We start from the raw sequence: 15,883 nt of genomic DNA, 5'->3' as shown, positions 1-15,883 counted from the left end.
CCCCCTGTCCCCTTCCCCACGCGTGAGCCTCCTCCTGTCCTGAGGAACCCTGCCCCGGGGCTTTACTTTCTGCGGTCACAGAGCTGGGGCCACGGTGAACTTTTGCTTTTGCTGCAAAACCTTGTGAAGTCCGAAGTGTGACCCTGAGGTTAGCCTCAGCCCCGGAGCGGGGCCTGTAAAGTGGGCGGTGGGTTGAATGCTGCTGCTTTGGGCGGCTTGTGGAGGGCAGGGGGTGCTCTGTGGTGGCTGCAGAGCCCCCTTGGTTAAATGCTCTTACCTGGGGTATGCGCCTTGCATGGGGATAAGGAGGGCAAAGTTGTCACAGTGCACGGATAGCCCCTGGGGTTATCTTGTTTTCCAATGCAGCTGTTACAGTGCTGTGGGAAGGTGGAACTGTGGAGCCTCTTCTGTGCAGGTGGGAAGGATTCAGGTCTCTAGTGTGAAGGACCTACAGGAGATGCTAGCCCTGATTTTTAAGAGGGGAGGGGAAGTATTGTCCACCTTTATGCTGTTCAGTAGCTCCCGTTCACTTTTCCAGGTGTGAGGCTGCCTGGGGCAGATTTTTTATTTTTCTAGCAATATAGTGAGATTTGAGTGATTTAATGCTCCTCTGATTTTTAAGAATTTTTAACTGTTTAAGGTGATACTTAAAGTAGTCCCTGACTTAGCAAGTAGTCCAGATTTTGTTTGTGTTGGACAGAATATCAGCCTCCATGTAATATGTTGTATTTTGTGTCTGTGCTGTGAAGCTAAAGCCCTGATGTTGCTATAGGAACTAGTTAAGTGAAGAGGAGGGATGGATGCTGAAGCCTGTGTGCTTGTTTCTCTGAAAAGCTCCAGAAGAGTCATGCCTGAGCTCTTAACTGCATGTGAAGATGGTGTCTTTGTTAGGGAAACTGGTCTTCAGTGAGAAACATTGCTTTAACTTGGTTATATCTGTATGGTCCTTTTGAAGGCATTGAATTTTAACGGTTTATGACTATTGGAGAGAATGCTTGATCTGTCTGGTGGTTTGGGGCTGTTCTAATTGGTGCTTAAAACTAATTATCCAAATTTAAACTTGATGGATGCTGTCAATCAAATAGAAGCTACCTCAAGTGAATGAAAGGATTTTTGTATGTCAAACATCAGGCATCTGTGTAAATACACAGATTTACACAGATCTGCCTGAAAAAAGTGTTCTGTAACTGTAGATTTGGGGTGGTAGGGTGCACTTTTATTGCAGTATGTTGTGTGGGACAACTTGCAGCTCGAAAGTATTCATTTCAGCTATGTTGAATAGTCAGCTGTTCAAGAAATCTTAAGACAAAGTCAAGTGTTTTAATAGCTATCATGCTTGTCTTGTGACTTCCGTGTAGAAGTAGAAAAAAGGCTTAAAGGATCAGGCTGACTGAACAAAATACTGAATCACAGCAGTTGGTGCTGCTGAACATGTTTGTTCAGTGTATTACATGGACATTGGTGTTTTTCTTGTGGTTCAGACACTTGGATTTGTAAAGCTCCTTATTTTCCTAGCTTAGAGTAGGTGCTGTATCTTTAGTTTTAACTTCAGAAATAAGTTGAAGCTTGTTGGTTTTGTTGGTTGAATGGACAATGTCTTCTTAAATATGGACTTTGGACTGGTAATGAAGACAGAAAACTGAGGAGGGGAGAGATCTAGGATTTTCTCATGTGAACTTCAGTTGAAACCAAAACAAAACAAGGAAGTGGTAGGACTGAACCAGTCACTGACCATTTGCTCCTGGCCTGCTGGGGCTGGTTTCTGTTCCTGTGGCTTCACTCTGACTTTTGGGAAGGCTGAGGGGCAGGTTGGGACTATAAAGCTAAAGAAAACACAGTTCTTGAGCTGCCTGCTTTTAACCTCCTTTGTAGAGCACAAAGTGTGGTGTTGTCTTCGACCTAGCTACTAGCATTCAAGCCTATGGCATGCTATTAGTTTAACCATTATCATTAAATTTACTCTTTGAAATTGCATTTTACTTGAGTAACATTTTGCCTGTAATTTTGCTGTAAAGTGAAGTATGTGATTTGATGGAAGTAGCTCTATAGACAAACTTGCTCAGTTTAATTTCCAAAGTTATTTTGGGGAGAAAGGTAGCAACAGTGGTGTTGAGATGAAATATGTTTTTATGTAGCTGTCCTCTGATTTTGTGAGAGGGAGTGGCTTCAAGTTTCAAATTTACCCTGCTTGGTGTGTGGCATCAGCTGTTGAAAGGTGAAAGTCTTCTGTGGCTTCTTGATTACTGACAGTTGCTTCTTAAACCTGTGAAGGCTAAATTATTTTTCTGTCACAGAATCTTCAGCAACACCTCTCTGGTCAGAAGATGTCTGCTCTTGAAACCCTCTTTCGATACATTGATGAACATCAGGACCTCTATATTCAGGTGAGTTTTCTGAGTTTTGTCCTGCAGCATAGACAGCTATGGGATATTAAAAACTAATGGTCAGCTTCAAGCTTGTTGTTATACCTATATAATATGCCCAATAATAGAGTAATGTCAAGTAACTGGGGAGAAAGGGGAACAAGTAGCAGGTGTGACTAATTTGAGGCAAGCCAGAAACCTTTGTTTCTTAAGTTTAGGCATAGTTCTGTTCAAAGACCTAAATCACCATGGTAGATTTATTAGGAAATGCTCTCTTACTGTATAGTGCAAGCAGTGACTTATTTAGAGGTACAAGAAGTTTGACTACTGGTTCCTGAATGCCAGACTAGGTTTATACTCTCTCCCCTTTTGAGGTGGGAGAAGAAAGATTAAACAAGGCTGGAATAAAGCTTTCTAATATGAAACTGTTTATGTTGAGGGCACAGAGGGAGAGGTTACCTTCTGTACTCTGCTGTTTAACCTGCTATTTAATTGCACCTTGTCACCTGTGAAGGAATGGGTGGTATAGCACTGTCAGCTCCCAGCCAAGAACCGTGCCAAGCATTCAACTTCTAGCAGTTGTTCTTGCTGATCTCACTTGGGGGGAAAAAGCTAAGGGGCCTTTCTGAGGAGCCTGAAAGACACTATCTGGTTCTGGATGCTTAAAGAATGGTGACCAGAAAGGCACAATATGCACAAGTTGTCATACTCTAAAGCTTACCTTATGTATCTGTAGACTTTGTGCTACACTGCAGGGGCAGCTGTAGGAAAGTGAGGTTTCAGAGAGCTTTTGAGTGTCACATTAAGGGTTGGAGTACTTCTTTGAGCAGAGGGCAGAGCTGATTTGCTTCAAGTTTAAGTTTGACTGTAACAGTGTTAGTTGAATTGCAAAGTGTTGTACTTGTACAGTGCCTCCCATGCTATAATTCATGTACAGTAGAACCTTTAGCTTTTCTGTCTTTTTGTAGCGTCTGGCTCAATGGGTGGCAATCCAGAGTGTGTCAGCATGGCCAGAGAAGAGGGCTGAAATCAGACGCATGATGGAGGTTGCTGCAAAGGATATTGAGCGACTGGGAGGCACAACCCAACTTATGGATATTGGGATCCAAAAGGTATGTGAGCATCTCCATGTCAGCTTAGTAGAAGAATTCTCTTTAGAAGACAAGGTGTTTTGCACCAGGCTGGCTGCTTATGATCATTTACTGGGGAAGGGAAAGGCACTTCGACTCCATACAGTATAATTTAAAACGCTGTTAGTTAGAGCTACTACTAAAAGAGGATAGTATAGGTAGTCTTATGTCCCTTCAGATGGTGGGAACCCCAAGCTGTGCAGCATCTAGCAGGGCATCCAATCAGCGTGCAGCATGCTGTGCAGATCCTGTTCATGGAAATGTTATCCCATTTTATTTTTTCAAGCTGTTTGATTTTACTGCCAAACAAAAAGGGATATTCACATGAGAACATCTTGCTGCACTCAGATAAAGACAAGGACATGCAGGTGATGTAATTGCCAGTACCTAGTGGGAACTGCCTGCAAGCTGCAGTCAAGTGGCTGAGTTTATCCTGCTGCCCAAGGATATGCACAGCAAAATACAGGCAGGAAGGCGAAGCTGTGTATGCAGCATAGCACAGCGCAGGTGTGAATGCACTTAGGCTAAGTATGTGGATCATTAATTCCTTGGTGTCTGATAGTTGTCTGGTCAGGACCACCACCCAAGGTTTTTGTGGGTAGTGGCCTAGAAAGGCAGTAGCCTGTTGGGATGTGTTAAGCATGTTCTGTTACATTTTGGACTGAATATTAAATGTATTTTACATACTTTTCTAACTGAACATGAACAGAGCACCTTCAAACAGCAGGCTTGTGTTGGACCTTAGACTCACAGACTGTAAAGATACTGATTAAAGTTTCAGTAAGTCTTCCAAAAGACCTTTAGGCTCTTCCAGAAGTGTTACATTTGTCACAAGATTGCACTTCTCCCTTACCAGCTACAGAGGGATCCTTAATAGGGATGAGTACGTTCTTTATTTTTAGCTATCTGGACTGTTTTTCTTCACCTGATAAATGTGTGTGCTTCTGAGAATAATGATGATATCCTAGGCATCTATCCACTTGATATGCTCTTCCTTTGAAGTGCCTAGTCACTACACGTCACAGAATAAGACCCATACAAAGATTTAGACTAGCATTTGGATAGTGGCATTCAAAATCCTGTTGTATTGGAGTGTCTGCTAGTTTTAAAAGGTCATCATTGTACTTTGTGCTAATGACTGCTGGGTGAAATCTGTGTGTATTAGGACTCCCTGAGCAGTTCTTGCTTTTGGCAAGTGGAATACTCTTGTTTGTAGTATTACAGGTACCAGCAGGGAAGCAGCTGATTTCATGTGCCCTCTTGGGAGGAAATCTGTAGGACAATTCTAGCTCTGCTACTGCCTGCAGCCTAAAATCCCATCAAAAGTGTTTCAGTGAGACAAATTTGTTCCTTTCATTGGTGTAACTTTTGGGGGACAAGACCTGATTTTACAGAGTTTATACCAAGTAACATTTCTATTTAGAAAACTCTTGCAGCTGCATAAAGTTAACTGTAGTGATTAGTTTTGTATCAAGTATGGTCAAAACTAGTCAGTGTACTATGTATGTTGCTGCTACAGCAATGATGGACAATGTGAAGCAACTGGTGAACTTCTCTGATCTAACTTAGTTTACTGCTGCACAGTAGTTTGTACTGTGTATTGGTTACTGTAAGTGTAAATTCTTGCAATAATGCTTTAATCACTTAGAACTGCAGCTGGTCAAGGGCCATGTAACCTGTCGGTAAAAAATGAGAAGTTGGAGCCTGTATGAGCAAGAAGTCAAAGCTGATCTTGAATCTGCTGAGCAGTTCCTAGGAGTATGTTAGCTCACTAGAAGGGACATAGTTGTTGGCTGAGAACAGCATGTGATAACTGCTTATGGGTATTCCAAAGGCCTAAGCTCTAAGCTGAATTCAATTCTTGAAATAAGTTCATCAGCACTGCCCTGCCCTCTGCTTAACAGTGTGGGCTGGTATAGAGGAATACAACTGCTATGCTGACCTTATTTGGGTGTAGGCATGTGTTATATTCATTGATACCACTGTCAGGAAATTTCTGTCTAGAGCTATACTGAGGACAGGCTGAAAGTACAGTGACAGGCAGTGCAGAGTGCAATACTGAATGGAGTTGAACACTTATGCGTAGGTCAGCATTAGATATGGCAGTTTGGCATGCAGACAGCTTGATCTGCTAAAATCTGATGCAGGATTGTTAGTTTAAAGCTTAACAGTTCTGAGTGGCTTGGAACATTTTGACTATTACTGAGACTTGTCAGGAAACTTTTACTGGCATGGTGCTGCCATGCCTTCATTGGCACACTGCTTCTGGCAATCAGTTTAAGTAGCTTAGAGTTGTTTAGCTGTCTATGTTGCTAATCTCGTAACCTCCATAATGTTAAGTAATTCATTCATCTGATAATGTGACTCTGATATTCCATGTTTGCATAAAATTTTTGCCTCCTATTTCTAGTTGCCTGATGGATCAGAGATTCCTCTACCACCAGTTGTTCTGGGAACTCTTGGCTCAGATCCACACAAAAAGACGGTGTGTGTATATGGTCACCTGGATGTTCAGCCAGCAGCACTAGAGGATGGCTGGGATAGTGAGCCTTTCACGCTGGTAGAAAGAGAAGGTAAGAGCAGTGGACTTCACAGACTGAGCACTTTAACAAGTATGGTATTTCTCAACTGTTCTAAAATTGTACCCTTGACTGAAAGGGGAGTAGGAACAGATGTGTGTGTTTACTTAATACTATTGAGATAGTTGAAAAGATGCAGGAGGGGAAATGGTAAACAAGTAGAGCTGCAAAATCTCAGCTGCTTTCAGGACTTGTTTCTTTTTCTGATAGTCTAGACGATACTTAGATTTTATCTTCCTTGTAGCTACAGCAAAGTCTTAACTGCTGCCTTTGATAGTGACAATTTGTTGACAGCTTTCTAGAACTAGTTTCTTATGGTGTTCATGACTTGCAGCCTGTAAGGTTATGTCAGACTGTAGGGACTTTAAACCACTACAAGGGAATGAACACTTCAACACAGCTTCTTTATGCCTGGAGACAGTGGTGGTACAGCAGCCTCCCTGGGCTGCTTTGTGTTTGCATACTGTGCTGCGATGAGTACTGCAGAAGCTGTGTTTTACAGAGCTAGTGCCCAGACAAGTGTTCCTCTCCCATAAATGGGGATGAAGAAATTGTGCAGTAAGTTCTGTTGAAAAAACACATTGCCAGGAGCCAAGAGGAGGCTGAAACTTTCTCTTCTATTTAAAGCTGATGCTACCAACAGTTTCTTCCTTGTTTTGTTTGCTCAGTGTTGAGTGTCAAAGGTCATATGAATAGAAGGACATTAACCATTCTTGTTGCATAAGCATTAATCATTGCCAAGAAAAGTATTTGTGGTAACTAGTATATCTACTTATGGGCACTTGATCATAGGCAGTAGAGTCCAAGTTACTAAGTTGTATTATCTCATCTGATAGCAAAAGCTAGACTTGCCTCAGGCTATGGCTTGTCTCTGTGCAGCCTGGCAGTGCAGGATGCATATTTACCAATGCCTTCTTACCTTGCAAGCTGTCTGGCCTGTTCTGTCACTGTAGTTACACCCAGTGTTTAGGGGCTTGTAGCCTCAGCTTTGACTTCCAGCAATATCTGCCTCTATGTGATCCCCTGTGCTACATTTCCTGGGACTTGCCTGTAGCCTGTAAAACTTGTTTTTAACAAGTGAAAGCCCTTTCTGGGGAGTTTCACTTTGATCTGGGGAATCCAGAGAAGTGATTGGTCACTAGTCACTGAAGTTTTACTCTTCAAACAAAGAATTATTGAATTGAAGCTAATACTGGATATGTTTCTGTTAGGAGGTAGCTTGTTTCTATACACTTACTGCTATGTTTGTAGAAAGTTATATTATGTAAAGGATATGGGAGCAACCTAGCCCAAGGCAGAAACATCTGTTCCGGGCTTATGTTCAACTCCTATCTGGGGAACAGCAGGCAAGAGATGGCTGAAGGTTCATCCTTTTTTTCTCCACAGTGGTTAGTTTGTATCTTGTTTCTACAGGAAAGCTGTATGGGCGAGGATCAACAGATGACAAAGGTCCAGTGCTTGCCTGGCTGAATGCCTTGGAGGCTTATCAACAAACTAACCAGGTATGTGTCCAAAAGGTATCCTGCTTTTGCACGTACAGCTGAGTGTAGCAATAAATGTTAGACAAGCCACAAACCCTTGTGAGGCTCATTCAGCTGACTGGAAGAATGATGCAATAGTCCTGTAAATTCCCTGATGTCTCCATAAGGTTGAGTTAACTTGCTGACAAGTTAGTCTCGTAGATGCTTGGATTGCAGTTTAAACACTTTTGCTTTAATTAAATGTGTGGTAAGGAAAATACATATGCAAGCATCTGAAGCAGGAGGAGTAATCAAATGTCATGACTTTCATGTAAGGATGTCAAAGTAGCTTGGCCTTTAGCAAAACTTAATGTCTCACTGCCACTGAACTCTAAGAAGAGATTAACTTAGTAACACAAAACTGGGAGCTTTGCTCTTACTGTTCAAGAAAAAGTGCTATTGGAAATAGCTCAGGATGCCTGCTTTATCTTGCAAGACAAGTTGCTATGAGAAGAATTAGCAGTTCTCAAGTGCTGTCTAGGCACAGAATGTGGTAGACTGGATAGACAGGGTAACTCTGACTCTCCTACTGTAGCATGCAATTTCTGTGGTTAATGTTAGCTTTCCTAGCCCTGTGACTTACCTTTGGCAACAGATCTCTGCTGCATTTCCACAGTTAATGAGGATTGGGAAAAAGTTGTTCTAGAGCTTAGTTAAAACTTTTTAAGAGTTTGAATTCCATCAAAGGAAGGGGGGGGTGTAAGAGTCCTCAGTGTAAGCACAGTCCAAACTTTGTAATACTCGGTGTATAATTAACAAATTCTACTGTCATGGAACTAATTTACTGATGTCCATTTTTCTGCTTTGTATGTGAGAGATGAAAACTACCAATTGCTGAAGGAGTCCAATGTTTTCACACACTTAATCTGTTGTTGTTTTTCCTTTTCAAAGGAGTTTCCAGTAAATGTGAAGTTTTGCCTAGAGGGTATGGAAGAATCAGGATCTGAAGGCCTTGATGAACTGATTTTTGCTCAGCAAGACACTTTCTTCAAAGATGTGGATTATGTTTGCATTTCTGACAACTACTGGCTAGGCAAGAAGAAGCCTTGTATCACCTATGGCTTGAGGGGTATCTGCTACTACTTCATAGAGGTAAATGCTGAAATACACTGCAAAACCAGTATTAAGCTGATTTTCTTCCACTGGTGAAGAGTGGTAGCTCAAATTCTTTCATGCCAATAGCTTTTCTTCAGAAAAGGTGAAATTGACTTAAGTAGAACTAATTCTACTAATTGTCTAAATATCTTCCTTTTATTATCCTATATGATACTTGGGTGGGAGGGGTAGCTTTCAAATACATGAAGCAAGATAAGGCAGCACCTTCACTGAAGAGTTATCTCATGGCATAGATATCTTCATCCAGATATTTCCTTGAGTGCAGAAAGATGTCACCACTAATGTCTCCACTAATGTCTTCAGGGTTGGAATGGTCAGTACTAAAGGCTTGTACTCTGCAGAGCAATAAAAAAAAATCAGCTTTATATGCTAGAATTGAGTGGTCTAGTTTCAAAAACAGATGTATTCTCAAAATGCATACAGAAAAAAGCTAGGGTAAAAGTCTGTTCTGTTTGTCAGTGTCTTCGTGCTAAAATTAACATGAGTCTTAATTCCCTTCAAACCAGGTGGAATGTAGTGACAAAGACCTTCATTCTGGAGTTTATGGTGGTTCTGTACATGAGGCCATGACAGATCTCATTACTCTAATGGGTAAGAAAAAGCAAGTTTCACTGAATGCATCTAGAGTGGGAGTAAGAGCCATTAAAGCATAAGTTTGTTTGCAGTGAGGGGACATTGCTCAGGGCTGATTACACTAGCAAAGCAGTGACCAATGAAATGGTGCTTGCCAGGTATGCATAAAATAGGCTGATGCCGTAGATACAGAAATATGATGGTCTTGCCAAGAAGTGGTCTGTCTAATTTAGCTCCCCCTAAAATCTTGCTGCAAACTTGTATGTTAACTAAATCAACTCTTTTCTGCAAACTCTTGTACAGATGTCATATTGAACTCCTTGGGAATCCTCTCTTCAAACAGCCAGACAAATATGTACCAGTAGAATAAAATGCAGTTGCAAGGAAGTGCACATTTTGGATAGCTGCACATTCCATAAGTGCCTCCCATGCTTGGTGGGACAAGCTCTGGGAGATAGAGGTCAGAGTTTTATTACACTTAGTTTTCAGAAGGCACAGGCTTATATTTCCCATGAAAAGTGTTCCCAGCAATGACATCTTGTTTCTTCTGATTGAATCCTGATATTAGGTGCTTGTTTACAGGTTCTCTTATAGACAAGAAAGGGAAAATCCTCATCCCAGGCATTAATGAAGCAGTGGCACCTGTTACTGATGAGGAGCTAGCACTATATGAGAAGATTGATTTTGACCTGGAAGAATATGCAAAAGATGTAGGAGCAACAAAACTATTGCATGATACAAAGGTATATTGCACTCTGTCCTCTCTACCCTGGCTAGCTGTGTTCATTCAAGCTATATTAGTAGAAGACAGAAATAAGCTTCTGTGGATACTTGTGAAGTTACCAAGAAATTTAGTAGGCAGAGAATTAATCTGTCTTTAAAATAGTGAGATTGTTTTGAAGATAACTTCACATACTGTGTAGTTGACTGCTTCCTTAACACTGGCAGTTCCTCTGCAAAGTGTTAGGTGCTTGGAAACTTGGTCTAGGTTATCCCATGTTTCAGGCAACTTTAAATTTGCTCCTTGGTCTATGTATATGTAGCGTTTCAAACATGTGCAGAACTTTGTCTAGTGATGTTCTCTTAATACAGATAAGAACAGCTAGCATTTTTCCAGAAGCCAGACACCATGTCTACACAAAGCATCTGATTTCTTATGTCTGGGGAAGTTCAGTGGGTTATCAGAAACAAAGTAGTTGTTCAGAGGTTACTTCTCATAATGTGAGTAAACAGCTTGAGATCTAGCTGTGCTGAACTTAAGGTTAACATACTGAACATCTTCCTAGACGTGGTGAGCAAGGACTGTTCTGTAGCCATGAGCTAGGCAGCTGCCCAAATCTTTTAACAGGCTCAAGTTCAATAAACTTCTGTCTGAACTTCTCAAATCTTTATCCTGGGAACATTCCAAATGAGTGCTTTTAACAGCAGTGAATCTTCTATCACAAAAAGCAGAAACAAGTGTTGTAAAAGACAAATTTACATGTGCAGGTCTGTATTCTGTCCTAGTGCTGTCTGGAGGAGACTTCAGACCCAACTTAAATAGGTATAAGTAAAAATTTTATATCTTCAACCTTGTCTTAGATGCTTGGGTTTGTATCAACTGAGAGCACACAGGCTTCCTTGTTTAGCCTTGTCCTATAAAGTGATGTATGAAATATAGTTTGCATATAAGAAGGAGTTGGCAAGGTGCTCTTTATATATGATCCTGAACTAAAGCTGTTCAGTCTTAGCTAGACTGAAATACTATGTTAACCTACCAAGGGAGTCCCAACTATGCTGCATGCAAGAAAGGTTTTAGGACTAAGGGGAGGTATGGGAGAAAATGCCATAATCTCCAGGTGAGAAACAATGGGCTTGAAAGATTTGAACAGTGACAGTTAAATTCTCTTTGAGAGAAGATGAGAGGCAGATTGTACCTCTAGCAAAACAAACTGTTAATGTTAAAGCCCACAAAATTTCTAGGTCTCCTGAATCTCTGCCGTGAGATTCAAATTTGAGATTCTGTAGATATACAAAACACAAGTAGGTTGAATTCACAGTATCCAGTGTACTGAACAGCTGTGACCAAGGCAACAAGGAGGAAATGCGGAAGTGTGTCTGAAAAAGGCAGTAATGCTCACTTTAATCATCCAGAGTTCAGTCAGTTGAATACAACTGATTATATAAATAGCAGGAGCACACTGTATATATACCTCAGTCTGCATAGTGGTGAGGCTTTTGGAAAACTTGCGATCTTCATAACTTGTGATCTTCATAGACTCAGTGATGAAGGCACCTGCATGACTTGAGGCAGTGGAGACTAGAGCCTCAGATGTGCTCCTTATGTACTGTATTTGAGCACCTCATAAATGGTATTTGTCTGTCAGAAGCAGACTGGCCATGTCCTGGCCATGTCCTGTAAGTTCTATAGAACTAGGAGAAAGCCTAAGTAGAGCTACTGAATCTCCTAAGGTGCTGAAAACCCATCTGTTGTAACAAAATGCATGCTTAGTGGGAGCAACAGCTTTTGTTTATAATAGAGTGGTCTTGAATGAGCTGCATTTCTCCATGGGAGATGGCACTGTTCCTTATGAAGTATTTATTAGATTGAAGAAATTATTACTTTGGGGAACTGTAAGACTTCATATAACCTTGCATCTTTCCCTTTTCTTCTGCAGAGAGATATCCTTATGCATAGGTGGAGATACCCTTCCTTGTCTCTTCATGGAATTGAAGGAGCCTTCTCAGCCCCTGGAGCGAAGACTGTGATTCCTAGGAAAGTGATTGGCAAGTTCTCAATCCGGCTTGTGCCAAACATGGCTCCTGAAGAAGTCACAAAGCATGTATGTTTAGATGTATTGATTGTCTCAAAACAACTAGTCTCTAAACCTTTCCTGTTCTCTGTGCATGGGGGAAGAGTATTTCTGGTTTCCAAAGCAGTTCTGGTTATTTACTTTGCTACTGTCTGTTCTGCTCAGAGATAGGGAGTTGCTGTATGATCCCACACTGCATCATTGTGGCCTGGTGTCCTGGTTTCAGCTGGGACAGAGATCATGTTCTTCATCATAGCTAGTGTGAGGCTGTGTTTTGGATTTATGCTGAGAAGGCTGATAACATACTGATGTTCATAGTTGCTGCCAGGACTGTCAAGGACTTTTCAGCTTCTCTGTTGTGCCAGTGTCTGCAGGTGCAGGAGAAGCTGGGAGGAAGCACAGCCCCAATTAATAGCCTAGGATTTGACCTTAGGTTTAGGATTGAGACCCAAACTGGCCAATGATCTATTTCATATCATGCATGTCATGCTGAGTATGTAGATGAGGGTCTGTCCTGAAGTACTCTCCCCTTTTCCAGATGGTCTCTCTTGCTTGAGGTCACCTTCTCTTGCTCTGGGTTGTCTCCCTCTGGGTCACCCAGCTCTCAGGGTTGTCTATGTCTCAGATGCTCAGGCCCTTATCTCCATTCTGGGATTGCAGTTTTGGGACTCTCTCTGCTCAGGGTTTGTTAGCTGGGAAGAGGCTGAGCCTTGGTCATTGAGTGAGTGGTATCACTCTGTATCACTCATTTGTGTATTTGTATATATTGCTGCTATTACCATTATTATTTCAATATTATTGTAGTTTAGTTATTATTTTTTTCTTATTTCAACCCACAAGTCTCTTTTCCCTTCACCCCTTTATAATTTTCTTCCCCATCCCCAGGAGGAGGGAGGGTGAGCAAGTGGCTGTGTGGTGTTTGGTTGTCAGCCAGTGTCAAAGCTATGACACCTGGCTATTGAATTTCTCTCAACTAACTTGAAGAAAGGGCTCAGGAGTAAATGCTAATTTAATTGTAGGGCACTTGGATTACTGTTGTGGTTTTGAACTCTTGCCTGGCAGCCAAACACAACAACTGTGTGCTCATCTTCCCCCTTCCTGGGGATGAGAAAGGGGTAAACGGAAAAGAAACTGGTGTGTTGAGATAAGAATTTAATAACTAAACTACAATAATATTGAAAATAATGATAATAGTAACACGTACAAATATACAAATGAGTGATACACAGTGATACTGCTCACCACCCAATGACCAAGCCTCAGCCTGTTCCCAGCAGAAGTGCATATTCAGAAGCAAAAGTGTTTGACATATTGGCTACCTGTTTTATGGTATACTGTTAACTTGCTTAAAGGACATAGTCACTTCAGAGCAGAGATACACAGGAATAATATGAAATAATAGTAAAAGTATTGCTGCACAGTAGTAGTGATCTGTAAGTCCCCAAGATACTTTTAGTATATGGTCTTTACCAGTATTCATCATACAAATGCTAACAGTAGATAAAATTGTTCAATCTTTCTTACAGGTTGAAGACTACCTGAGCAAAAAGTTTGCAGAGCTGCAGAGCCCCAACAAATTCAGTGTATACTTAGGCCATGGTGGAAAACCCTGGGTGTCAGACTTCGATCATCCTCACTACATGGCTGGTAGGAGGGCCATGAAGACAGGTCAGTGGGTCACTTAGCATTGGGAGGGCTAGCATTTCAAGAATTAATCAGGAGGTCATGTTTGCAGAATATTTACACAGTTCTGCACTTAGATAAGTTTGGCTCGCAAAGTAACAAAGCATGTTATGTGCAGTCCTTAAATCTGAGGTACAGGAAGGAAATAAACTTGATATCAGGCTCATTCCTACTATACTGGAACAAGTCCATTGGTATGGCATTGCTTTTGTATAAGGATGAGACTGTCAGTTCAGATCACCAGCTTAGCCAAAGCCCTCAAAGTTTAGTCATCCTAGCATCCCTTTAATAAGTTGTCCTAGGGCAACTAGAACAAATCTAACTTGTGTTGGAGTACAAACAGGCTTTTTGATGAAGTGTTATTTCTGTAACAGAACTGAACTCTGAAGGTGACAATACTCCAGCACTACATCTAGGGGGAGGAAGCTCCACAGTTTTGTGGCCTGTGCAGTCTGTCTGATTAGAACAGAGCAAGATTTGGCCAGCACCTGGTACAGATGTGACTGGTACTTGATGGCTTAAGTAAGGATTTGCTGGAAAAACAAATACAGCTCCAAATGACTAGAGTATCACTTTGTTCTAGTTTTTGGAGTTGAACCAGACCTGACAAGGGAGGGAGGAAGCATTCCTGTTACCCTTACTTTTCAAGATGCAACAGGCAAGAATGTCATGTTGCTTCCTGTTGGAGCTGCAGATGATGGTGCCCACTCTCAAAATGAGAAGCTAAATAGGTAAGAATACTTATCCCTGTAACAGGCTGAGTTTACTATAGGTCTTGGCATGTATTATGAAAAGGACCAAGAAGAATTGAGCTCTTGCTTTTCTACAATACTCTGGAAGGCAAAGTGCCATTTCTCCCTAGCAGAGAATGACTGGTTGGGTAACTATTCTGTAGCTGAATTTTGATCTTGTCACTGCTTCTGGTTTCATACAATTGAAACCAGAAGCAGTTTTTATATTTGGGTCTCTAAGCTTGGCTACCCCCTAACCCAAGGGTGGCATTTCTCTCTTGCCAGGGAGATGAGGGGAGGTTGGGAGAGGTGGCCTGTTGCCTGTAACAGTAGTGCCTGTAGTGTCTGTGTGCATAGGACTAATATTGTGAAAAGCACAGCTGCTAGAAATGCAGCTCAAACTAAGACAATGCTAATGGAAACAATCTTCTTTTCAGGTACAACTACATCCAGGGGGTGAAGATGCTTGGTGCATATCTCTATGAAGTTTCCCAGCTGGAGGATTAAGTTAGACACCTTACCTTCTGGCTTCAGAAGTCTGAATTCTCTTGTTAAATATCACAAGTCTTCCATGGCTCCCCTTTTCCACCAGTACTCCACTGCTTTGGTGGGGGAGAGGGAAGCATGCAGTTCCACTTGACAAAGAACACTGTATAACGAAAGTATTTCTTTAAATGCTTACTTCAAATGACAGACTATTTCTTATCTGGCCAGCAGTCCTGAACTACATCTTTGTCGCTTCTGTGTCACTTCAAAGTTGTGGTTTGCTGTACTCATCTACTTTTCCTGTAAAGCAGGAGGAGTGGTTTGCTCTCAACTGTTTAAGCAGCCACATCAGTTGCAGAACTGCCAGCCAAGTTTAAAGTTCTTATTCCTGGATATGTCCTGGAAGTAAGTAGTCAAAGTGACAGATTACAGGGCTATACTGGAATGTGTTCAAGCTGTAGTGAGGCATCTATCTTGCTAACTGAGTGATTTGATAGTGGTTTGTCTCTTACAGTTTATACCTGCCTGCAGGTTTCAATTTATAGTGAATTAGGTTATAACAAAATTCACTGTGGTTATGACTACTGGCCATCTTTTTGTAAAGCTGCCTCCTTTGTACTCCCTAAAAAGGACAATAAATAATCATGCACTAGAATTTGTCTTCTGGTCTCTAAGGAATAAAAATTATTTGGGAGGGAAAGCAACTCCATGTAACTTGAGAGGAGCTCTTCTGTGGCTATAGAGGCAGATGAGTAACATGCATACACAAACTGTACTTCTTGGGAATGCAGATTTCTATTCCCTAAGCTCTGTCTCCATAACAGCTTGTTGACTTGAAGCAGATTTTGCTAAATCCTGCTCTTGTGTGAGAAAACAAGCTCGGAAAATGTTCCGTTTTGGCTCTTTAAGC

The 15,883-nt window shown here is 41.5% G+C and overlaps 1 protein-coding gene across 2 annotated transcripts; it reads left to right on the top strand.

Moving 5' to 3' along the window:
• The first annotated feature begins 2,300 nt into the window (after positions 1–2,300).
• CNDP2 (CNDP dipeptidase 2 (metallopeptidase M20 family)) lies at positions 2,301–15,628 on the top strand. Of its 2 annotated transcripts, XM_010076574.1 has the most exons (11): positions 2,301–2,384; positions 3,332–3,475; positions 5,904–6,066; positions 7,486–7,574; positions 8,484–8,684; positions 9,215–9,299; positions 9,864–10,024; positions 11,939–12,103; positions 13,600–13,741; positions 14,340–14,487; positions 14,925–15,628. In XM_010076574.1, exons 1-11 carry the CDS (start codon positions 2,325–2,327, stop codon positions 14,992–14,994), a joined length of 1,428 nt encoding a protein of 475 aa, XP_010074876.1. In that variant the 5' UTR covers positions 2,301–2,324; the 3' UTR covers positions 14,995–15,628. The 2 variants fall into 2 exon arrangements, with proteins under 2 accessions (XP_010074876.1, XP_010074877.1); XM_010076575.1 differs by lacking the exons at positions 5,904–6,066; positions 7,486–7,574 and having other exon boundaries at positions 2,325–2,384; positions 14,925–15,164.
• Positions 15,629–15,883: the final 255 nt, after the last annotated feature.

The sequence above is a fragment of the Pterocles gutturalis genome, unplaced genomic scaffold (assembly GCF_000699245.1).
Source record: "Pterocles gutturalis isolate BGI_N339 unplaced genomic scaffold, ASM69924v1 scaffold41153, whole genome shotgun sequence".
Lineage (NCBI taxonomy): Eukaryota > Metazoa > Chordata > Aves > Pterocliformes > Pteroclidae > Pterocles > Pterocles gutturalis.
Note: the sequence above shows the minus strand (reverse complement) of the source record. Positions and strands in the feature narration are given on the sequence as shown.

Excerpts from the sequence above, each read along its gene's own strand:
- CNDP2 (XM_010076574.1), top strand. The coding sequence starts at position 2,325 with ATGTCTGCTCTTGAAACCCTCTTTCGATACATTGATGAACATCAGGAC. Across the intron at positions 3,476-5,903 it reads TGGATATTGGGATCCAAAAG|TTGCCTGATGGATCAGAGAT; the intron begins GTATGTGAGCAT and ends TCCTATTTCTAG. Across the intron at positions 9,300-9,863 it reads AGATCTCATTACTCTAATGG|GTTCTCTTATAGACAAGAAA; the intron begins GTAAGAAAAAGC and ends GCTTGTTTACAG.